Here is a 24,806-nt window from a genome sequence, read left to right on the forward strand (position 1 = left end):
ACCACAAGGGGAGCCAGGGTTTCACAAGACAATCTCCATCACCCTCTGCTGCTGGCTCAGTCCAGTTCTGCCTTCTGAAGGGGGGGGTGGGGGGGTGGGGGCAAAGGGAGATAGAGGGAGAGTAAGGTCCAAACAAAACCCAAACCCAGAATCCCAGGCAAGCTCACTCTGGTAGCTAGAAAAGCCAGAAGCTTCAGGTCTCTCTTACCTGCAGGCCCCTGCTGTATCAAATCTGTCCCTCCCTTATTGGCCCCACGGGGACAGTAATGCTTTGCTCAAGCACAGCTTTATGGTTGTACAAGCCTTGACGAGAACTTTCAAGGTTCTTGAAACACACTCAACTACCACGGCGACCCTTCTGTGTACCTATCGGCACTCCTGCCCAGGGGCCAAATTTGGCACTGTATTTGGGGTCTGCAGGTGGAACGTGTGTTCAACCTGGTCACCGGAGAGAGGACCTGGAGTGAGGCAGGGCAAGTTCTCCCTGGCGGCTGGAGCACTGCCCCAGGCATGGCCGGGCTGCCGGGTCTGGTCCCCTCTTGCAAGAATCTGCATGCTTCCTCCCTTCCTTGCTTCCTTCCTCCCGGTTCCTCCCTCGCCAACCTACCTGGAGGCAGGTAATAAAGCAGGAGGAGGGAGATGAATGGATGAGGAGGGTGGAGAGCCACGTGGTGCCATAAAGCCCAGCTAGAGAAGGCCTGTCCGGGAGTGTCCAGCCTGCAGGAGTCAACGCTCAGTAGGTGAGGACTGTCAGCCCCGCGAGCCGGAGCCGGGGCTGCAAGGCCCGGGGAAGGCCATGCACCGAGGCGGGCCGGGACCAGGCCTCAGAGGCCTGAAGGGGGCCGAGGGCCCCGCCGAGGACTTGGGGGGCTCTTGCCTGGAGGCCGGCAGGGATTTTGGGGTGCTGAAGGAGAATGGCGAGGCCGAGGAGACGGCGAGCGGCAGGAAACGCGCCCGGCCGGCGCGCTCCAAGGCGCGGCGCATGGCGGCCAACGTGCGGGAGCGCAAGCGCATCCTGGACTACAACGAGGCCTTCAACGCGCTGCGCAGGGCGCTGCGGCACGACCTGGGCGGCAAGAGGCTCTCCAAGATCGCCACGCTGCGCAGGGCCATCCACCGCATCGCGGCGCTCTCCCTAGTCCTGCGCGCCAGCCCCGCGCCCCGCTGGCACTGCGGGCACCTGGAGTGCCACGGCCAGGCCGCGCGTGCCGGGGGCGGCGGGGACGCGGGCTCCAGCCCGCCGCCGCCCGCCCCGCCGCCCGCCGGCCCCTTCGCGCCGCGCTGCGCCTCGTGTTCCCCGCACACGCACCCGGGACGGCCCAGGGCGGTGGCCGAGGCTCAGGGCGCGGCCCAGGCGTCCGCGGGAAACTGGCGCCGCGGTCCTGGGGCTCCCTTGGCCTGGCCGCGGGGCCACCCGCGAGCGGGCCCCGGGTTGGGCTTCCAGCACTCCTGACTGGCTCCAGAGAGACCCGGTGGGCCTGGAGGGAGGCCGGCCAGGGAGGAGCCAACGGCAGGATGACTACTAAAGGGAAGACTGCAAAAAACCGTCCTGGACCAAGAAAAACTGAATGGCTGAGGCCAGAGAGAGAGAGAGAGAGGAGGCAGCCTTGCCAGTAGGAAGGAACTGAGCCCAAGGCTGCGCTCCCCAGCACCTTCCTCCTCAGCCTGAAGCCCAACCAGGGATGGCAACTCCAGGAAAGGAGCAGGATCCTGCTGGGTTCTTTTTTATGTTTGGACTTGATGAACTCTTCTCAGAAAGTGATCTTTGCGTTCCTGTGCCTCTGAGTCCTATCTCTTGCTGCTTTTTAGGAGAAAGAGGGCTTTTGGACGGGGGGGAGGGAGGGGCTTGTAGGTGGGAGTGTGGGTGACACCTAGTGTGGTCTGATGACAGTGTGGGGTCCATGTCCCCAGCCTGTGCTGATACCCCAAGTCTGTGATCTGAGAGAGGCAACAGAAGGAGCCAAATAAAAAGGAAAAGCTATCATCTCCGTCTGCTATCAGATGTCCACTGGGCCCAGTGGCCCAGGGTGGCAGAAAGGCCTGAGGTGTGGGGGCTCACTGTGGAATGTCGGTCTCCCACGGCCTGATTCCCACAGGTAGGTACCTGATTCATGGCAGGGCCCTAGGTGTGGCTGAGCAGTGTGAGGAGCACTGTGGGAAATGACATTATTTGGGGAGGGGGAGCGGCACCAGGAGACTCAGGATGCAGTCAGCCTCATCTCTGGGACCCGTCACCCTGCAGAGCTGCTGTCTGCAGTGAGCCACTGTGAGGGCTGCAATGGTAGAAGAGTCCGGACCAGTCTCAGGAAAGGAAGCCTAGGGCCGACCAGGGACTGGGGGTGGGTGAGTCCTGCTTGTACCCTGAGTGTGGGTGAATGGAGCTCCCAGGGAAAATTGGTCCAGTGCATAGAGCCAGGGCCTCTATGATGAGAGGCAGACATAGAATCAGGAAAGATTATGAGGAGGAGGTCAAGGGAATTAGGGCCAAATCTGCCGAGAAAGTGGGAGGCACAACCAGCCCTCCCAGAGAAGTCTGGAGAGCTTTTGCATCTAAGATGAGCACTCCCAAGCTAGTGTCTGGCTTCACTCCTGCTGACCGGGCTGATGTTGCAGCTGCTGCTGGCTGGGGTGAGAACCCAGATGTGCCAGAGGAGGGCTGGAGGTTCTCTGGTCTCCTTGGAGAGCTGGACACTTGCCAGCTTGGAGAAGAAGAGTTACACAGCTCGGAATGGGGGCTATGACGGAAGCTGGAGAGACAGCCATAGACCCCAGGATAAGTGAAGGGTCCCCAAAACAGTCAAGATGAGGCTCAGTGCCTTAATTAAAGATATACTTGCTTTCTGCAAGTGAGACACTGGCTGGCCCACTTGGCATCCTGCCCTCGGCCCATAGGTATCAGGGTTCCCAATTTCACAGGGCAGGTAGCTGCCGCACAGATCACAGGAAAGCTTTGACTCTGGGCAGAGGAGTCCTAGGGTCCAACCAGGAACAAAATGTGGGAATCTGGCCCCAGACCTGCCCACTGAGCCTTCCATCTCATGGAGAGGCAGTGCCACCGTCTGATAGTGTAAAGGAAAGAGCCAGACAGGCCTGGGATCCAGTCTCCGCTCTGCCACTTACTACATGTGTGACCTATGGCATCACTTGACCTCTCTAAGCCTCTAGTTCCTCACCTCTGACACAGATGATTCTACCTCAGGGTGGCTGTGAGGGTTAACATTTGTTCATAATGTAATTTCTGGCAATTAGAAGGCTTTCATAAATTGTTACTGTTTGTATATTATTATAATCTCAGACCAGTTTGGACAATGCTTCTGCCTAGCTTCAGACCCAGATTTTTTTGTCCTGGAAACATGATAAAATGACCAGCAAGTCCTGTTTTCTTAAGTTGCAGGATAGAGAGAGCTCAGAGTTCTGGCCCAGTTTTACGGTCAGTGCAGGAATGGCGAGAGCGCCCCCTGCAGGTGGAGGCGTGAATGTGCAGCAGATGTTTGAAGTCAGAGGGAGGGATGTGAAAGTAGTTCTCAGTCTCTTCACCTTCCAGCTGAGTGACCTTGGGCAAAATGCTCAAGGGACTTGAGCCTTGGGGTTCCCCTCTGTATAACAGGCTAAAATAAGTACTTACATCGTAGGCTGTTGTGCAGACTAAATGAGATAATGCATTTCAAGCACTTAGCATAGTGCCTGTAAGCACTCACTGAGTGGAAGCTATTACGACATATTCTGTTCAGTAGGTTGTTATAAAGACAGAATGCATGGGAGGGTGTTTTATAAACTAAAGTCCACACACATTAGCTATTGTTTTATCAGGGCCATGTGTTTTGTATATTTTCACGCTGATAGGTGTTTGCCTAGCATTCAATTTTTTTTTTTAATGCCATAAAAGTTTTCTGATGTGTACACATCACAGGAGTGCTTATGTAGACGTTTGGACATCTAAATATTTGTGTGTGCATACATGTCTGTATTGATCTAACAGGTACTCCCTGCCTCTCCCTGATGCATTAGAGTCTCCTGGACCAGAATGCCCTTCATTATGGGCCATCTGGGTTTTCTGAAACCCTTGCTTGATTTTTTTAAATGTTTATTTATTTTTGAGAGAGAAAGAGAGACAGGGTGAGCAGGGGAGGGGCAGAGAGAGAGCGAGACACAGAATCCCAAGCAGGCTCCAGGCTCTGAGCTGTCAGCACAGAGCCTGATGTGGGGCTTTAACCCACAAACTGCAAGATCATGATGTGAGCCAAAGTCGGCTGCTTAACTGACTGAGCCACCCAGGCGCCCCTTGCTTGATTTATTTTTTAAGTTTTATTTATTTACTTTGAGAGAAAGAGAAAGCATTATGTGGGGAGGGGCAGAGAGAGAGGGAGACAGAGAATCCAAAGCAGGCTCCCTGCTGTCAGCACAGAGTCCGACGTGGAGCTTGAACTCATGAACCGTGAGATCATGACCTGAGCCAAAGCTGGACGCTTAACTGACTGAGCCACCCAGGTGCCCCTGATTTTTAAAAATCTGCTTCCCAAGCCTGTATCCATTCTCCAAGATGACTGACTTACTGTGGAGAGGAGCAGCTAAATCTGTGATTATGAAAGGAATGGGCGTTGTCAACCGAGACCAGCTAGGCTTGTCCAAATATAGAGAAAAATAGTACAATGATAACTATTAAGTGAATATAGAAAGAAAAGCACTAGAAAGAGAAACCACATATGTAAGACAGAGCTGCTAAAAGTCATGGCTAAAAGATACAAAGGACCAGTATACCTCAAGACAGAAATTATATAAGATTGCTACCAACCATCCACTCAAATAGTGCTCGAAGGAGAGGGAGTCAGAGAAGAATAACAAGTAGACGCTTACAGTAGTCCACGGCTCATAAAGGGCTCCCATACACGCAGTCTCTTGGCTTCTCTTAGGAAGTCTGGGCCTTCCAACTCCTTTCCTTATACTCGTTGCCTCCATCACAGGAAGCAGCACCTTGTCTGTCTAGCAAGGAATGAGACATACCAGCAAAAATAAACAACAGTTAAGACTGATGTTGTCAGGGATGTGGAGAAGAAGTCGTGGGAACAGATTTCTAGTTGTTCTGTGGATCTGTTCCTTTTTTTGGGGGAGAACAAACTGGCAAAGTCACAATAAAAACACTCCAAGGAGGGCGCTTGGGTGGCTCAGTCAATTAAGCATCTGACTCCAGCTCAGGTCATTATCTCACTGTCGGTTAGTTTGAGCCCCACATTCAGGCTCTCTGCTGTCAGCTGTGGAGCCCGCTTCCGATCCTCTGTCCTGCTCTCTCTCTCTGCCCATCCGCTGCTCACTGTCTCTCTCCAAAACAAAAATTAAAGAAAAAAACACTCCAAGGGAGTAATTTAAAAAGAAAAACAGATTTTCCAAAAGGCAGTCCCAGAGTCCCACAGTGAAAGATTTGAAACAATAAAAATGCCCAACCATAGGGGCACGGCTAAGAAACTCTGGTGTTCTAACAGTAAAAATAATCGTGAGTTAGAAGCGCAGGTCACAAAATGGTCCGTGCCCACTGATTATAACTGTAGACAGACATGTAGGTACATGAACACACCCTGCAAGAATTTGGAAGGATGCAAACAGAGTTAGTATCTATTAGGTTCTTCAGAATTGTTTTTTAAAGGTGAAAGATTTGTCTCCTTAGAGGGCCTTCCAAAGAGGGGTAGGTAGAGAAATGTTTTGAGCCAGGACAGTGAGGACAAAGTGTCCTGAGTGGATTCCTTTGGAGGGATCTCACCTCACTGGATGTGAAACCCAGGTGCTTGCTGATGAGAACAGGACTACATCATGTTTTTCTTACAGTGTGTGTGTGTGTGTGTGTGTGTGTGTGTGTGTGTGTGTGCGCACGCGCACATGCTCACACAGATACCAGAAGGCTGCAGCTGTCCCTGGTGCAGGGTGCAGGGTGCAGGGCGAGCTGAGCTCAGGAAGCCCTCAGTGACAAGAGGGATTTGCTTAATTATTCCTGTCCTGACAGCCCCATAGGGTTTCCTGACACCCAGTCATAGACCAAGGGTGGAAAGGGCCATGGGGCACAGATCTGAGAGGGCTCTGTTACCTCTACCTTGGATTAAGGTCCGACTTACCCATCCTTCTGAAGTTGGCTTCCTTCCCCCACCCCAGCTTACAGGTCCACTTTCCCTTCCACTGCTGACCTCAGCGTCTTCCTTGCTTAGGGTGCACTAAGGCTGGGGGCAGGCAGAGGTAGGAACTAGTGTCCATGCAGGCACACCCTGGGCACTTGGTTGGTGCTTTCATCTTCCTCTGCTTCATCCAGCCAGTCTTAACTGGGCCAGGCCCTGGGCAAGGGGGCCAGGGCACACCTGCCCACTCCAGGACCTCACAGCCCAGCGGGGAAGCTGGGGAGAGAAGAGAGGATGACTTTTTTCAGTTCCCTATGAAAGCAGCCCGGCCAGACAGCCGTGGAACAGAAAGGCCAGTCCCTCTGTCTAGCTGCAGGCTCACGGCTGAAATCCCCTGAGACAGGCAGGCCTCATGAAGGCAGAGCTGGAGGAGCTCCTTCTAAAGGCTGCAGCTGGCCCAGCGGCTTGCTGTTCTGCAGAAAACGGGCCCAGAGTTCCCACATCTTCATGCCAGAAGTCTGAAGCTCTGTGCAAGCCAAACCCATTTTGTATGATGAATATGGCCTGCAGTCCTCCGTTTGAGACCTCATTTGGGGGTGGGGGGAGCGGGGGCGGCAATGGCAGGCTTGAGCAGGGGCAGCTGGCTGGGCTGGGCTTACCAGCCTTGGAGCCCCAACCTGATGCTCTTTCTTCCGGTCTCTCCCCTTCTCCCGACTCCCACCCTGTGATCATTCCCATCATCACTATCAGGCCACTAGATGGCACCATGAGCCCAGCATCACCCAGTGGCCAAGCACACCTGGGTCCCCAAGTCCCTGAAAGCCAGCCACTGGTCCTGCCACCCCACTGCCATGAGCCACCCTGGGGACTTCTTGCCTTTTTTCTTTTCGGTTTAAGTTTTTTATTAAGTCAGAAAGGCCCCCCTTTTATGTCGGGTTCATTCTATTCTAGACCAGCAGTGCCCAAGAGAAACGTAATACAAACCATGTTTTTAGTTTTTAATTTTCTGGTAGGTATCTTTTTAAAAAGTGAAGAGATGGAGGAGGTGACAGTAATTTTAATCATGTTTTATTCTGCCCAATATATCAACATTATTATCACTTCAATATGTACCCAATGTACACGGTATTAATGAGATCTTTTACATTGCTTTTTGTACTAAGTATTCGAAGTCCAGTGTGATTTATACTTCCAGCACATTTAAACTAGCTACATTTCAGGGGCGCCTGGGTAGCTCATTGGGTTGAGTGTCTGACTTCGGCTCAGGTCATGACCTCATGGTTCGTGGGTTCAAGCCCCGCATCGGGCTCTGTGCTGACAGCTCAGAGCCTGCAGCCTGCTTTGGATTCTGGGTCTCCCTCTCTCTCTGCCCCTCCCCTACTCTCTCTCTCTCTCAAAAATAAATAAAACATTGAAAAAAAAATGAAATGCTTTAAGTAGCTCAGTAGTCACATTTGGCTAGAGGCTATGGAATCTTTGGGCTGGGCAGTTGTCGGCCCCATGGAGGGCCTGAGTCCCTTGCTCCCAGGGTTAGCTTCCAGGCCGTAACATGGAATTCTGTCCAGGGTGGACACTGACTTAGAGTCTAGGGGTCTCGGGCACCCGACTTACCACCCTTTGCAGGAGGTCTCATATTTAAAAAGACACTAGCACATTCCCAGAGATTCCTGGACCAGGGAACCAAGCTCACTCTCCCTACCCCACTAAGATGAGGAGGAAGCCCCCTGCCACCTTCACCCCTGGCAAGAGAGCAACAATGTCACTGCCTTGGAGTGCCCTGCATTTTGCAAACAACGATAGGTTTCCTTTATGGAGCAATAATTCTTAATTTAATATAGTCAAATTTATCAAACTCGAAAATTTGCCCCAAAGCCACACACTATTTTCAAAGCTCATTGGCCCTCCGGGTGCCTTTGCAGCTCCCCAGCCTCCCCCTCAGTCCCTAGCACGTGGCTCTTCCTCCTGTCTGTGGCCTACTCCTCCCTCTCTCTGCCAGTCACACACCCTCTTCCACCTTGTCCCAGCCCTTTCTGGAAGCAGCATTTCTGAAGCCGGCCTGATACACAAACCCAAGCTCTTTCTTTCCGCTCAAATGACTCATCTTGCTCCAAACCAGCCCCTGGATCTGGGGATCTGGATAAGAGATTGGCGTCTGGTTGAGATACAGTTTGGGATGAGTGTCTCTCCATCTCTGGCCTCAGTTTTCTAATCTGTGATGTCAAAGGATCTGAACTTTACAACCTCTGAGCCCCCGGCCCTCCTCTACCTTTCCACCCCCATCCTGGATGACCGTAGGGTCTTAGGTTTTTTTCCCGCACCCTCTTCTACCACCCGCCCCAACACACACACATGTACACACATGTACGGTGGTTCCAGGTCGTCCTTATGAAACTATGTAAGGAGGGAGATCAGGGACATAGAAAGAGATGTGGAGAATAGAGAAGGAGGCTGAAACAGAGGGAGAAGACACGAGACGAAATGAAGAAAGACAAGAGACAGTAGGAATCAGAGAGGACAGTCTACCAGAACTTTGGAGCTGCGATCTGCCCCAGGCAGCTCTTGAACAGAAATATCTTTGCTGCTCTTTAAAAGCACCCCAGAGGGTGCCTGGGTGGCTCAGTGGGTTGAGTGTCTGACTCCTGATTTCAGCTCAGGTCATGATCTCACAGTTTGTGGGTTCGAGCCCCGCGTCGGGCTTTATGCTGACAGTATGGAGCCTGCTAGGGATTCTCTCTCTCTCCCTCTCTCTGCCCCTACCCCGCTCGTTCACACACACACTCTCTCTAAATAAATAAATAAATTTAAAAATGAATAAATCAAAGCACCCTTGGAAAGCTCTGATGGGCATGAGATGGAACCCACACTTCCTCCCTTGACACCCCTCCGCCCCACCCCTTGGTGAGGTGCTCAAAACCAATTCGGGCAGGATCCTCCCGTGGTGCTCAGGCTTCCCTCTCCTCCTGGAGCCAGGAGCCAGGCTGTGACCTGAGCACCTCTGGGGGTTGAAGGTCAGGGTCGAGGTAGGATGCCAGAGGTCCAGGGCCCAGCGTTTCCCAGCAGATAAGAGGAAGTGCACAGACGGGAGGAAGTGGATGGAGTCTGCTCCAGCAGAAGAGAAGCAGAGGCTCAGTTTCCCAGGACGGTTGAAGACATACCCTTTTGTGAGCCACTTTGTCTTTTTCCCCTTCCAGAGCCCCCAGCCCAGAGAAGCAGGTTCTGTGGCTGCAGCAGAAACCAGAGGCCCACTCAAGTCCCTCTGGGCTGGGCTAGGCTGGGCTGGGCTAGGGCAGTACGCTGCTGGGTGGCTCTCAGGGGAGAGGGGAATTGAAAAGGAAAAGCATCTCTGAGGAGGGTGGGGAGAGAGGGAGGCTGTGTGGTGTACTCTCCCTCTCTCTCTCTCCTGGACTTAGCCTAAGCCTCACCCGGGAGAGGAGTGTCTTCTGTCTGTTCTTGGAGCTGCTTTCTGTCACTTCCCCGCCCATCTGTGCTGTCAGCAGCACCGGCAAAGTTGGCCTCAAACTTGAACGGAGCTGAAGGCTCCAGCTTTCCGAAGCTCCGCGGGGGGCATCAGGCAGGCCTCAGCCTCTGAACTCTGGCTGGCCCAGAGAAGTCGACCCCCGCCCCCCGCCAGGCTCCCGCTGGCCCTTGCTCCCGTGGGCGACCTTTCTGCCCCTGACCCGTGGGCCCCCAGTCTGGGCTGAGGAATGGTGTGCTGAGGTCCCCCTGGAACTGATCGTCTCAGTCTGGAGCTGGAGCAACCCAAGGCCCGAGCCGACATGGCCAATCCTGCGCAGCCTCAGTTTCCCCCAGCCCGGGAGCCAGGCACTGCCTCGCCCACAGACCTGCCGGAGATGGAGAAACTCCTCACTAAGGTGGAAGGCAAGCACGACAAGCCACTGAAGCTGTCCAAGTCCCTCTCGGGGGCCTTGGACCTGGAGCAGAATGGCCATGGCCTGCCCTTCAAGGTGGTGTCCGAGGGGCACCAGGAAGCCGCACTCCCCTGGTCACCCTCTCGAGCCAGCTCTAGGCGAGCATCCTCCGTTGTCACCGCCTCCTCTGCCCAGGACCAAGAAGTCCCCAGAGATTACCTCATCCTTGCCATCACCTCCTGCTTCTGCCCCGTCTGGCCCCTCAACCTCATCCCCCTCATCTTTTCTATCATGGTAAGTGCTGCTGGGTTTCAGGGCAGGGGCAAGGCGAGGGCTCAGCAGGCATGGTCCTCTGGGAGGCACCAGACACTCTGTCTGGGTGCAAAGTAGGGGGGATGGGGGCTCGGGAGAAGACTCCCCTTCTCACCTGGCCTGCTACCCCCCCGTTAGAGAGGGGGCCGGGGACAGGAGACCTTCTGTTTGCTGTCCTCCCTCATCTCTGCTGTTCCTGTTCGGCATCACAGATCCACCTTGCACGCAACCCTGCTGGGGAGGGGACCCCAGGGAGCCGCCTGGAGCTAAACTCTACACAGCAGAAAGATGGCCAAGTTGGGGTGGGGGCGGCTTGCCTTTTGCAGGGGGTGTCCCGAGGAGTCATCCTGAGTGAGGCTGCGTATCAGCAGAGGTTGTGGCCAGCGTGGGGTCTCGGGACCCCCAGTTCTCAGAAGGGGAGCCAGCTGCCCCCACCCCCCATCCCAGGTCACCTGGGTATTCTAACAGCCTTTGCCAGCTCTGGTTTCCAAGAGCTGTGGCTTCCCTGCCATGCACTGAGGGCCCTGGGGCCTGGATCCCCCGAGGCTGCTCCTCTGGGCAGTGGTGTTTTTGCTGGGGGCCCTCTGGGCTTCGTGGCTACACAGATTTCAGCATCTGTCTTCAGGGTAGGGGAAAATGTGTGAAAAATGTGAGCGTCAGAGGGCATGGCTGGCCTTGCCAAGGAGGAGCGTGTGGGCTAGTCATTGCTTCTCACATACTTGTCCCATAAGGTTTTGAGTAAATTGTCATAGGTTGTCCCCAAACCAAGCCACTTGGCTAGAACAACTGACAGAAGATCCATAGAAAATGTTAGTACATGTTGGCAAGTGACTTTTGAGGCCCTGGAAGAGGAAAGAGGGAGGGACGGGACGGAGAGAAGGGGGTGAGAGAGAGACTTTCGGAATGAAAAAAAAATAAATAAAAGAATGAAAGTGGGGAGGGTAAAGTACCAGCTCCAGGCTGGTCAGGGCTGGAGACTCTGGGTGGAGACACTGTCTGCTTCCCTCTGGAGCACCTCCACTGCTGAGTCACCTATCACTGAGTCCCCTCAGGAGTTGTGGTCACTCCTGCCGCCCCCGGGCTATCTCCTGAGAAGGCCCCTATTCTCCAAACACCTCCTGTGACTTCACTAAGGCCCAGTGTCCAGTCGGGGATGCCTTCCCTGATCCTCTGTCAAATCTGGCACCACTCGCCAGTACGTCAGGGGACACTGGTGGCATTCCTGAGTCCGAGACTTGGCATGGGCACAAGAGCAGGGCTGAGCAGGGCCCAGGGTGGGGCCTCTGAGGAGCTTCCTGTCCTGCCTGCTGCATTTGGGGGCAGCTGGGAGGCAGAACCAGGCCTCAGGGGTGCAGCTGGGGGCTCTGGGCAGGGCCAACCTCTTGGTTACAGGGAGAAGCCCCGGGAGGGGAGACAGGCTTCTGGGAGGGAAACCACACAAGGGCCCAGGAGAAAACAGTTGCTAGAATCCATCTCCTTGTGGGGGTGGCAGGGTGCAGGCTGGGTAGACGCTGCCTTTGTCAGAGGAAACCTGGGTCCAAGACAGTGAGACCACTGCACCCACCCCCAATACATTTCTACGTCCTTCTCAGGTTCCTGAGCCAGTTCTGAAGGTCACTGGGCCAGGGGCAGGGAATACCAGACACAATCACCAATTCCCAGGAGCCTCCCGTCTGGTGGGGAGAAACTTGTAAACAGTTCCTATCACACATTGCAAGAAGTACTCGTGCTAGACAAAACAGCAAGAGTCTGTGTGGCCTCGGGCAAGTCCCTCGAATCTCTCTTCTCGGTGTTCCCATCTGCAAAATGGGTGCTGCGTAACACCTACATTAGAAAGCTGTGTGAGGGTGACGTGAGATCAGCCACACAATGTGCTTAAGAACGACAGTAAGTGCTATGACGCCGTAGCAGTGATTAAGTGGCAGCTGAGGGTCTCCCTGGCCAGGGATGGGAAGCCATCACGGGATATTTGTTTCTTTTTTTTTTTTAATTTTTTTTAAAGCTTTAACATATAATACACATATCATGCAATTCACCTGTTCAATGTGTACAATTCAAAGATCTTTAGTGTATTCACAGATGAGTGCAGCCGTATCTACTGCACATTTTCCTCACCTCCAACCCCCCAAGCCTGTTTTATCACTCCATCTCTCCCGTGCTCCCTCCCCCAGATCTAATGAACCACTAGCCTTTCAACCTCTATGGATCTGCCACTTCTGGACATTTCCTATCAAAGGAATCACACAGCATGGGGTCATTTGGGACTGGCTTTGAGCTTCCCCCACATTGCTGCATATATATCATAGGATTTGGAGCCAGAGTGGGGTGTGGTTGGATTTCCAGTTTGGTGCAGGATGAGAGGAGGGACCAGAGGGGCCCCTCTGAGCCGAGCGGTTGGGAGAGGGAAGCTTTGCAGAGGCACAGGTGAGCGGAGAAGAGGCCTGGACCAGGGCCATGGCAAGGGGCAGAGAGGGTTTCTGGAAACCTTCTAAGAATTGTTAACACGGACAATGTATTCATTCATTCAGTCAACCATAGGCTTGACTGGCAAGTTGCTTGTTTGGAGGGAACTAAGTGGTACAGAATGACTGGGTCCCCCATGAATGAATATATCTCTTCTACGAATGAGGTGCATGCTAGGCATTTGGGAAGATGGATAACCTGGTCTATTTGGCATGTGGCTCAAGGATGCAAGAGTATGGTGATGGAGGGAGGGGGGCAGGGACCCTGCTCTAGGAAATTAAGTTTATCCTAGTGGTTCTGAGGAGCCCCTGAAAAATTTTAAGCAGAGGCATGATGTGGTCTATTCATATTTTACCTTTTTTTTTTAACAGAGAGAAAGAACGAGCATGGGGGGGGGGGCAAAGGGAGAGAGAGAGAGAATCTTAAGAGACTCCATGCCCAGCACAAAGCCCAACTCGGGGCTCAATCTCACCACAATGAGATCATGACCTGAGCCGAAATCAAGAATTGGAAGCTTAACTGACAGAGTCACCCAGGTGCCGTGGTCTGTTCACATTTTAAAACAAACATCCAAGTGCACTGTGGGAAATGACCTAGAGCAGGCAAGGCTGGGAGACAGGAGACTCCATAGGAGTCTCTCGAGATAGTCTAGGCAGTGATGTAATGAAGGCACAGGCCAAGCAGTGGCTTAGAAAGGAACGCACCGATGAGAGGATTGTTGAGGAGAGATCAGCTGCACTCACCTCCCAGTCCTGGGTCTCCACTCAAAAATAGGGCAGCTGTCTTGGAGAGAGCTCTGGGGACTGCAGCATTTAAGGGGTGGGTGGAGGGAGTAGACAGGAAAGAGTTTTGGAAAGAAGACTTCAGGAGGTGGAAGGCAAGCTAGAAGAGAGGGACAGATGCCCTGGGAGGAGTGAGTTTGAAGGAGGAGGGATGGTCAAACTCAGTAGGGAGATCAGGTCAAATTAGGATGGGGATGTCCACTGGTTTGGCCATATATAGACCCCTGGTGACCCTGGTGATGGAGAGGCTGGGCAGAAAAGAGAGAGGTGACTGACGAGGTCCGTGAAGAGTGCAGATTGGGATCCAGAAGGACCCTGTCCCCGGGAGCCTGCAGGAAAGGCCATGGGGGCAGAAGCAGATAGAAATCCTCAAAGGAAAAGGAGCTGGCTCATGCTACATGGGCTCCTTGCCACCAGGGATGTGGAGGGCAAGGCCATTTGCTGAGAAAGAAGGGCCTGATGGCAGGGGAGGGGAGAGGTGACAAGGGACAGAGAGGTCAATGGCCTGAGGGCTCTGCTGAGGCTGGAGACCACGGGTCTGAACTGTCATCAGCTTGTGTGGTGGTGTGTCTTTTCTCCGGCTATAGGTACAGAGTCATAGATGGGACACCGGGCCCACCCAGGGCTGGGGATGGCAAAGCTGCCATGAGGGCAAGACCAGGGGGCACAGAAGACGCTGGGAAGGGTGGCGGAGGTGGTACACTGAAGGATCAGGCTGGATTGGGAGGCAGTGAGGCTGGAAAGATGGTGGTGACCACGGAGGAGAGGGAGGGGTCACAGGCTGAGGCTCAAAGAAGTTAAGGGCAGGTGCTGTGAGAGAGAGATAGCAGGGGCTGAGATTGCAGAGGAGGGGCGTGTGGGGGGGTGGCCAGATGGGGTGTATAGCTGTGGAAATGAATTTCCAAAGAGAACTGTGAGAAGCCAGCAGGAAGGAGCCCGAGGGAGCCCAGTGTTAGGGGATAATATCACTTATTAAAGGTTAGACACAGGTTCAAATTCTTCACATATATTATCTCATTGAACCTGGCCTCTATAACCCATTGGTATTGGTATTATGCTCCTTTTACAGTGGAGAAAACTGAAGTGCAGGTGTGAAAGAACCTGCTGGTCACTGGGGAACCTAGGACCAGAGGGATGCCCGGAGCCAGAGCTGGGGTTCTAGCCACTACACTAACCTGCTTGGCGGGGGGGAGTTATCAGGGGGTGCCCACAGTTGTCTCCCCTCTCTGGGAGCCAGTCTGGGTCACAGGAGGGAGTGCTGAGACTCGGCCCCACCCAAGCAGCAGGGGTGAAGGAGGGACAGAGGGTGTGGGCAGCTAGTACATCTCCTGTGCTGACGTCTCTAGGTCCTGGAGACAGACATCAGAACTCTGGCTACCAAGTAAAGCCCTTGACCCCAGGGCAGAGCCCCACAACCCTGACAGCCTCTCTACAGCCTACTGTCTGCAGAGCACGCCCTACTGTGAGGCTCACCGAGTCACGTTAATTGTTCTCACTTAACACACAAGGCAAACAGAGACACTTGAACAGAGCCTTGCTCACGGTGGCACAACTGGGTGCTGAATCTAGTGTTCTCGCCACGACCCCACCCTGCCTGCAGCTACCTTTGGGGACAAGGATGGTGTGTCCCTCCCAGGAACGCCACATGTTTGAGACATTTGTGCAGGGAGGGAAGAATCCACTTCCTTCCCTCTGTCTCTCCACCCTCCTCCCCCTACCCCCACCCCCGTCCTTCTGCACCCCTACTGACTCCATCAGTGGAAGACTCATGGACCAGCAGTGTCCTTCCCACTGTGGCTTTGACAAGGGCTCGCTGTGACAAGGGCTCAACCTGAGGGGCTGGGATCATAGGTATGCAGACCCAGCCCTGGTCAGCACTGCAGGCTCCCGTGAGCCTCCTGAGGTGGCCGGGGCAGGGCTAGCTTCATCCGTTTGACTTCTGAGTCAGGCTGAGAAATGGCCATGTTCTTCATCAGTGCCAGCAAGGTCTCCTGTCAGCAAGGGGTGCCGGACCCCAGGCGGCGGTCCTTCAGTTGACAATGGTGCTTAAACCAGCATCAGATAGGCCCGGGTGTACATGCCTCATTTACCAACCAGCTCCATGCCTCCTAAGCCACGTGATCATGTCCGAATCACTCAACTGCCTCAGTTCCCTCATCTATAAAATAGGCGTGATGAAACTGTCTACCCCGTAAAGCTGCCGGAAGGATTAACTGGGTTAATATGTGTGAAAACACCTAGCCCAGAGCCTGGCACGTAGTAAATGCTCCATAAATGGCAGCGGTTGCTGTTTTTATGAATACTAAGTGAAACTTGGTAACGTCAGAGGAAAGGGCAAATCCCCAGTGGACAGGCAATTCCGACTTTAACCAGTTTGGGGGATAATGGGGTCTCAGCTGTCCTGACACCAGCTGGGGAGGGGCAGCCTTGTCTGTGGTTGTCGTGGAGACCTCTGAGCAGCCCCTTCTCGGTGGATTCCCTTAGGACATGCGGGAGCGCTAAAGAGGTCCAGAGTGGCTCCAGGCTTCCTTTCTCAGGCATTTTGGATGACCTGATTGTTTAACTGATGTGTTGCAGGCTCCCTTTCATTCATGTACGCATTCATCCATTCACTCGGCAAGAGTGCTGAGCCCCAACCAGCTCTGAAGATCAGCCAGCACTCAGACATATGGCTTAAAATATTGACGTACTCCTTATTTATTTAAATCCAAGTTAGTTAACATACAGCATACTATGGGTTCTCCGGTTCTCCGGGACCCCCATCCCCCACCCACCTTGACAGCTGCTGTGTGCCTGACTCCTCCCCCAGAACCCTCCCCCACGGATGCTTCCCCACTCTCCCTCCAGCAACTGAAGTTAACCCTGTAGTTAGGGTGTTCCAGAAACAATTGCTCTGTTGCAGAGAGAGGGGTGTGAAGGGGGCATGAAGCACATCCCGTGGCTTTGACCCGCCTGCATTTGTTTGATCTCCTTGGAAGGACCAATAGCTGATCAGTGCTCAGCTGATCACAATTTGTCAAGTCCCCTCAGATCTTCCGGGGGCTTGGCCTGAGCCTCACCAGTGGAGGAAACTCTTTCCTGATAATTTTTGTTGCCGCCTGCTTCTGGCTGGTTTCCTCTGCTGGCAGCTCTCCCCAGCACTCTCCCTGTCCTATCTTCTTCCCTCCCCACCCCCTACCGGCTCTCTCCAACTTTTTTCAATGTATTTCCTCACCGATCTATTAACCTGAGTTCATCTTTTCCCTCACCATTCCCACTGCCATTGCAATCACAAATGATCTATTAATTTGCAGTCATTACAACCATTACTGCAATTATGGCTCTGTTCCATCAACCTGAGCCATTTTGTATAAGGCGAAGATAATGCACTAAGTGGGGTGTGGTATATGCAGCTGGTAATTCACTCGTGGAAAGTAAGAAAGGGTCTTCTTCCATCTCTGGAGTCAAGGGATGGATTAAAAAAATTTTTTTAATGTGTATTTATTTTTGAAGGAAAGAGAGACAGAACATGAGCGGAGGAGGAGCAGAGAGAGAGAGAGAGGGAGACACAGAATCTGAAGCAGGCTCCAGGCTCTGAGCTGTCGGCACAGAGCCTGACGTAGGGCTCGAACCCATGAACCATGAGATCATGACCTGAGCCAAAATCGGACGCTCAACCGACTGAGCCACCCAGGCGCCTCCAGGGATGGATTTTTTATTTGGGAGCTAATGTTGGGTGGGGGGGTACTTCAGAAATGAGTGCCAGCTAGCAGTGGGGACCTTCTGTTTTTCAAAGTAGGGCTCTACCCTTCAAGGCAGCTATTCCCTCCATTTTACGGATCAGAAAATGAAGATTTACAGAATACTTTTGAGGTTTACACTGGACAATGTATGACACATAAAGTGTCTGACACAACATAGCAAGTGAAGTCGGGTCTGCCCCACTCCATCTGCCCATTCCCAGTGATCTCCCTCAACGCTGTCTCTCGGGCTAAAAGGAACACGCATGACTGGGATGCACGGGCTGATGGTGCTGCGGATAAAGAAGAGGGATTGGGTTTAGAGTGACTGAAAAATTCATCTCTCCTCTCGCTTCCCCTCCCCGCCTCTCAAACCCAAGCAACCACACGTGCACCTCTCTCCACGGTCCTGGATCATTATTGAACACACAAAGATTTCTCTGGCAAGTGAGGAGCAGGACTCCTCTGAAACCCTGGGCCCCTCCCCAGTACATGCCATGCTTACGGCTGAGAATGAGTCCCTTGGTAATGATTCCAGGTAGCCCCGGAATTTCTACAGCTCAGCTTCCTGGAAATCCCTAAAGCCTTTCTGTATGTTTCCCCTTCTTCCTCCCAATGTTGCCTTGGTGTTGAAGTCCTTAGTTCAGTACCCTGGGCTGGCCTTGCAGAGAGCTGGAGGTGGCCTGAGTTAGTGGGTGGGGCCCAAACCCAGATAACAGATCTCTCTCCTGTGGGACCTATTGCCTATATTTCATTCATGAATCTTCTATTATAACTTAAGCATTCCACTGACTAAGTTCACTGGTTAGAAAACACCTCTCATTCTTTTTCTCTCTTCTGTTATTCTTCACTTCCTCAAACATTTACTGAATACCTACTAGGGCCAGTCCCTAGGTTACATAAAAGGGGCACAAAGATTTAGCCTTTGTGGTCCCTGCCTTCAAGGAGCTTACAGTCTAGGGAAAGAGACTGACACAAGAACTAATGACACAAGATGGGAAGAGAGGCACACATCATGGTCTGAGATGCTATGGGAGCTCCAAGGAGAAGGTGATTAATTGCTTGTGGATCCCAGGGAAAGTTTTATTGGAGGTGACTCTTGAAGGGTTGGAAGGAGCTGAAGTGGCAATGTGGTAATGAGGACAGCTATTCCAGCAGAGACAACAGTACAGGCCAAGGCACCGAGGCATAAAAATGTGTCCCTTTTGGGGCATCTGGCTGGCTCAGTCAGTAAAGCAGGTGACTCTTAACCTCAGAGCTGTGAGTTCAAGCTCCATGTTGGATGTGGAGCCTACTTTAAAAAATGTTTTTAAATGAAAAACATTTTTAAAAGAAACAGAAAAATTTCATTAAAAAAAAAAGTGTCCCTTTTACGGAGAGCCATGTGACCAGGCTTGTGGTTTAAAGACCTCACCTTGGCTCTAAAGAGGTTGGCTGGAGGGGCCCCATGGTGGCTCAGTCACTTGAGCATCTGACTCTTGATTTTGGCTCAGGTCGTGGTCTCAGGGTCATGGGATCGAGTCCCGTGTCAGGCTCTGCGGTGAGTGGGGAGCCTGCTTGAGATTCTCTCTCTCTCCCTCTCCCCCTCTCCCCTTCTCTTGCTCTCTCTCTAAAATAAATGAAATAAAATAAAAAAAGGAAGAAGAGGTTGGCGGGGGGCAAGGCTGGAGTAGAGAGACCAGTGAGAAGGAAGGAGGCTGTGCAGTCTCCAGATGAAACAAACTGTGAGAGTGGGCTAGGGCCGTGGACTCAGGGCTGGAGAGGTAGGGACAGACTTGAGGAACATTAGAGAGGTCAGGAATTCATATGTGACTGTATTTGAGGACGGGGAGAGATAGAGAAGAAGCCACGCTGCGGGGACAGCTGTGGAGGATGGGGGCAGGCATCCAGGAGGTCTGGTTCCAAGGCCTGTGCTCCTATCCGGGCTGGCTGCCTTTGCAAGGAGCTGGGAGGCTGTACCTGCTCCCTCAAGTCCTCGCCACGTCCAAGTGAGCCTCAGGATGGGCTGTTACCCGAGCCCCCGCCCATGCCCCCTCCTGTTCAAGCCAGACCCATCTGTTCTTTCATGTCTCACGGGATCACACTCGTTTATTGTCACCGAGCGCCCTGGTGTCCGGAGACTGAACCCTCACGACTCTGCCCCGACCCGCCTGCAGACTGGTCAAAGCGTGCGGCCGCCCGCACCCACGTGTATCTAGTCTCCAGGGACAGCAGTGCTCTCCTCTGCTGGCTGTAGGGCATCCCTTTGCTCAAGTCCAGACCTCTCCCTGCCGCCCTGGGACATGGGGGCACCTGTCACTCCTTGGTCTTTTCAGCCTCTCCCTCTGACTGGATCTTTTCCCTCTCCTGTCTTGATGAAACCCTCTATTTGTCTCTCCCTGCTGCAGGCTCCCCAGGGCTTACAAGACAAAATCCAGATTCCATCCTGCGGTAGTTCGGGCCCTTCCTGATCTGGCCTTTCTCCCCTTCTCTCACACCTGCATGGTGCTCTGGGCTCTAGCCCCTCCTTTGTAAAATGGTCTAATAACCCTCCCTAACACACTCAAAGGAGTGTGAGGATGCTCTAATGCTCTGCCTGATGGCAAGCACTTAACATAGTTCCAGGTCCAAGGTAGATGGTCAAATCATGTTAGGGATCATTATCAGTCCAGTCTCAGCAAGCTTCACGGAGGAGGAGGTGGCATCCGAGGCAGCCCTCGACGGGTGGAGAGGATGTGGACGTGTGGTGTTTGAGCGGGAGCGGGAACAAAAGCAGGGAGAGGTCAGTGCCGGCAAAGGCATCCGTTGTGGCAGGGAAGAGTAGAAGATAAAATCAGGAAGGTGCAGAGCTGACCTGGGTTTGGACTTTGTTCTATGAACAGTGGTGGGGGGCCATGGAAGATGCTGGGCAGGGCCACCGCCTAAGCCACCATCATCTCTTTGAACTCATGCGTCAGCTCCTGTCTCTCCGCCTCCTCTCTGATCCCACCCTAGGACCGCATGCCGGGGACCTCGCACAGGGCCTGGCATAAACATGCGTGGAGTGGGATGGTGGCGTGGGGGTGACACGGAGAGGAGGAGAGCTCAGAGCTGGGGCTGGGGGTGGGAGGCTCTTCAGGAGGCTGTTGTGTTGGCTGGGGTGAGAAGTGGCACCTGGAACCAGGGCAGGTGCAAGGGGGCCAGGGAGGACTGTGGGGGAACTGGCCAGGAGAGGAAACTGATGGGTAGGGTGGCAGCAGACAGGTGTTGTGACCGAGTGGGAGGACTCTGGGCTGTGGCCAATAATCGGGCAAGTGGACAGAGGAGCACAAGGCCAGGAGCAGATCCAGGGCAAAGAGAGTCTGAGGTCAAACACTGCACCAGGCAGGTGGCACTGTCCTGGAAGTAGCTTGGACAGGGAGCCGTGAGGTGGGGTGGAGGGTTGGTTAGGTTTCTGAGAGGAGAAACAGCACCTGGGGAAGAGGGGCACCCTCTTCCCTGAACTGCAGCTTCTTTATAAGTTTTTTTTTTTAATGTTTATATGTTTATTTATTTATCTTGAGAGAGAGAGAGAGAGAGCATGAGTGGGGCAGGGGCACAGAGAGAGAGAATCTCAAGCAAAGCTCCAAGTTGTGAGCACACAGCCGGACCCAGGGCTTGATCTCACAAACCATGAGATCATGACCTGAGCCGAAATCAAGAGTCAGACGTTTAACCAGCTGAGCCACCCAGGCGCCCCCTGAACTCCAGGTCCTTTAAAAGTGGCCAACACTGCCAGCCTCATGGGATGGTTCTGAGCCTAAGGAAGATCTTCCAGGTACAGTCCTTAGCAAGTCCCAGCACAAAGTAAGGGCTCAAGACACCATCATCATCACCACCACCATCATCAAGGGACTTGACTACATTTCTGCGCTGAACTCAGGAGCCTCAAATAATCCAAAAATAAAATAACCAAATAAGTGGCCTAAGACCTTGAAAGCAGTCACACCTTTAGCGGACTCCTGCCTGTGCCTGTTCTGGAAGCCCAAGGAGCATCAGGGAGCTCTAGAGCTGGAGGAATCTGGAGGTCACAGGTCAGCCCTGGCCAGCAGGTTGACACCTGAAGCATTTTGGGTGAGGGTGAGGGGTGGGGGTGGGGAGGGTGGGACACACCTCCTCCTGAGCCACTCCCAGGAGCTCCCAGGATCCTTTCTGGCCATCCCCACACTCACCCACCTGGTTTCACCGAATTAAATAAGGCTGAGAAAAACCGAGCTCACTGAGAAAGAAGTATCAAATGGGCCTGGTGAAGCCAGGCGTGGCTCTCGCCAAGCCCCAGCCTTTCAGTTCAAACCCAAGATACCTGCCTTTCTGGTGTGATTCGGCAAGTCAGCTTGGTTGAACTAAGATGTGGTTCCTGGGTGAAAATAGGAGGAGGAAGGATCGAAGATAACTTTTTCCTGCTGTGGAAGAAGGGGTCACAGAGGAGAGGAGTCAGGCACCTCGGGCCACAGAAAAAGCCACAGGAGGGGCGCTGGGTGGCTCAGTCGGTTAAGCATCCAACTTTGGCTCAGGTCATGATCTCACAGTTCATGGTTTCAAGCCCCACACCCAGCTCCATGCTGACAGCTCAGAGCCTGGAACCTGCTTCATATTTTGTGTCTCCCTCTCTCCGCCCCTCCCCCCCAACTCTCTCTCTCTCTGTCTCTCTCTCAAAAATAAATAAACATTAAAAAACATTTTTATAAAAAGCCACTGGCGCTTAGTGTGGTCATAGCAGTGAGCCTTGGGCAGGGGTCCAGAGGGGCCTGGTGTGTCTGCTCCTGCCAGCCCAGCATGGCCTGGACCTGGTCCACCCTCCCAGGCCCTCCGTCTTCACCAGAACACCTGCCATTGGCCACCCTGCCCCATCACTGTCCTGAGAGGAAGTGCCCCGCATTGCTTGGTTCTGTGCCCAGCGAGGGGCAAGCTCGGTTGGGGGTTCCCACAAGAGAGCTGAGCCACTTGGGTCCAGGCCAGTTCTACGGGAGAAGCCTGCTTCCTGTCCCCGAGGTAGGTGCTGGAGTGTGGGCTGAGGTGGGGGCTGGGTAGGCTCTGGAGGCCCAGGCAAGGGGCCCCCCCAACAGGGCTGCTGGGAAGAGCCTTCCTGAGGTCTCTGCCACCCTCTCTCTGCAGTCTCGAAGTAGTGTGCAACAGGGGGACCTGGACGGGGCCCGGAGGCTGGGCCGCCTGGCCCGGCTGCTCAGCATCACCTTCATCATCATGGGAATCATCATCATCATTGTGGCCGTGACCGTCAATTTCGCAGGTGAGGCTCAGCCACGCGGAGCTGAGGGAGCCAGCTTGCTCGGGGTGCGGACCACAGAAGGGCGCAGCCCAGCTCCCAGGGGAGGGGGCGGTGGGAATGGAGTAAGAGTATATAAGGGCCACAGGCCAATCCTCTCAGAGAAGCGACCCCGTCCCTGGGAGTGCCCAGCAGAGTGGGACTGGCTTCCGACCTCCCTTATGCCTGGATCATTAGGAAAGGGGGTGGAAAGAGCACAGGTCTGGGAACCAGAGGTGGGGGGCTCCAGTCTCGGTTCCGAGGGTCCCAGGTCCTGGGCCAGTGTGGTGCCTGGTTGAGCCTGCGAGTGTCACCCAAGATCATGGATGTGATGCTGCTTGGCGAATGCTGGGCCTGCCCTGTGAGCATTCCTGCTGGGGCGGCCAGCACATACGAGAAGTAAACTATGCATGTGGTGGAAGTCTGGCAGTAACACTTTTGTGAGCCCCCAGAGGTGGCCCAGGGAGCTTATCCAAGCAGGGGCACCATTTTCAAAGGTGACTCTCAGCTGCTCAAAAGGCCGGTGCAGCTTTGAGTTTCTGGGCCACGCGGGTCAGTGCGGTCCACTCGCCTCCCTTCACACGCTGGCCTCGGGAAGCCCCCAAGCATCTCTGCCATTTGCAGTGGTCAGTCTAAACTTTTCCCCTTAACATCTTGCTACTCTAGATGGGCTGTGTGGACAGTGGCAGTGGCTGCTGACACTGGGAATGTGTCAGAAATGCAGAGTCTCAGGCCCCATCCCAGACCCACTGAATCAGAACCTGCATTTCAATAAGATTTCCAGCCCCATCATTAAAGGAGGCACTGGTCCAGAACATGAGTATTTAACTTGGGGCAGAAAGCCTGGGATACAGCGGTGGGGTCATGGGCAACCTTGGCCACTCCTTTGGAGAGGGAAGAGTTCAGGTTGGTAATCAGCCTGCCTGGGTTCAAAGCCCACATCCTCCACTGACTAAGTATCTGAGATGAAGCACATTCCGCTCTCTCTCTGGGGCTGACGCACATGCAGGTATATGGAAGACAGGGACCTCCGGCCAGGGCATTAGCCTCCGTATCACCCTGTGTGCCTCACTCTCCTCTGTCCTGCACGTCATGTTAGCCGTGATTTTTTTATTATTATTATTTTTAATCTTTATTTTTGAGAGAGAGAGACAGCTCAAGCAGGGGAGGGACAGAGAGAGAGATGGAGACACAGGATCTGAAGCAGGCTCCAGGCTCTGAGCTGTCAGCACAGAGCCTGATGCGGGGCTCGAACTCACGAACCGTGAGATCATACTTGAGTTGAAGTTGGACACTTAACCCACTGAGCCGCCCAGGTGCCCCATAGCCATGACTTTTTTGATGGCAAATGAGAACTACCGAACTCAAGTTGGCAAAGGGAATTGTTTAAAAACTTCAGGCACAGATGGTTCTATGTTTGGGGGTCCCAAGCCACTGTGAACCAGATGACCCTATTACCATCTCCCACTAGGAAACAAACACCCCAAACCTCAAAACGAGGACTTGAAGACTTGTTCTGAGCTCTGTTTTGCCTCAACTGTTCTCCCCTTTACAGTTCAGAAGAAATAGAACTAATCAGGGCGCTGTGCTAGCAGGGACGGCCCCCCCCCGGCTAGAGGCCTCCGCACACCCCCACCACCGCAGGAGGGCAGGACCACGGCTGCCAAGCGCCCACTCTTCCCTGAGCTCCCGAAGCACGGACTTGGAGTCAAGCCCCTAAGTCTCCCCACTGTCAGCCCACATCAGATGTGAAAAGCAAGAAGAAGAAAGGAAATTAAATTTCCTGTGAAACTGATGAATAATGAGGTTTAGTCTCACGGACACAGCCTGGTATTTGCCCTCAGTGTTCTGGCTTGTTTCTCGGCCCCACCATTTCCTGGGATCTAGCAAGCAGCATATTCTGCGTGTTGGAGGAGGAGCCAGTCCCACAAATGAGATGGACTGTGGTTGGGAGAGAAGCAGCGCATTCCCTGCACGTCTGATGACCGAGAGCCAAGACGTGGGACTTTCTCTTTTGTATTTTTTTTTGGGGGGGTGTAAAAAAGACCACTTGCATGCCTGTGCCACATGCTTGCTGTGATCCCAGCCAGTGCCCTGAGCCCAGGGGCCCAGGTGCCGCTCAGCATAGGCCCTGGGACCGGTTGGGCACACAAGATGTGCAGCTGCCTGGAGAGAGGTGACCACCACATCCATAATAGGGTGGATGTTGGTGAAGACAGGAGCAGGAACTGCATGACCCACAGACCTCTTCTCTAACTTTTCAGCCTCAGGAGCATCTCTGCTAAGAACTCTGGTCCCAACAC

At 53.7% G+C, this 24,806-nt stretch overlaps 2 protein-coding genes across 2 annotated transcripts; both read left to right on the forward strand.

Annotated features, from left to right (window-relative positions):
* The first annotated feature begins 796 nt into the window (after nt 1–796).
* BHLHA9 (basic helix-loop-helix family member a9) lies at nt 797–1,453 on the forward strand. Its single transcript, XM_042914739.1, has one exon. It carries the CDS (start codon nt 797–799, stop codon nt 1,451–1,453), a length of 657 nt encoding a protein of 218 aa, XP_042770673.1.
* Nucleotides 1,454–9,874: 8,421 nt separating this feature from the next.
* TRARG1 (trafficking regulator of GLUT4 (SLC2A4) 1) lies at nt 9,875–22,906 on the forward strand. The gene is made up of 3 exons (XM_042916709.1): nt 9,875–10,261; nt 22,356–22,488; nt 22,632–22,906. Exons 1-3 carry the CDS (start codon nt 9,875–9,877, stop codon nt 22,904–22,906), a joined length of 795 nt encoding a protein of 264 aa, XP_042772643.1.
* Nucleotides 22,907–24,806: the final 1,900 nt, after the last annotated feature.

The sequence above is a fragment of the Panthera leo genome, chromosome E1 (genome assembly GCF_018350215.1).
Source record: "Panthera leo isolate Ple1 chromosome E1, P.leo_Ple1_pat1.1, whole genome shotgun sequence".
NCBI classification, from domain to species: domain Eukaryota; kingdom Metazoa; phylum Chordata; class Mammalia; order Carnivora; family Felidae; genus Panthera; species Panthera leo.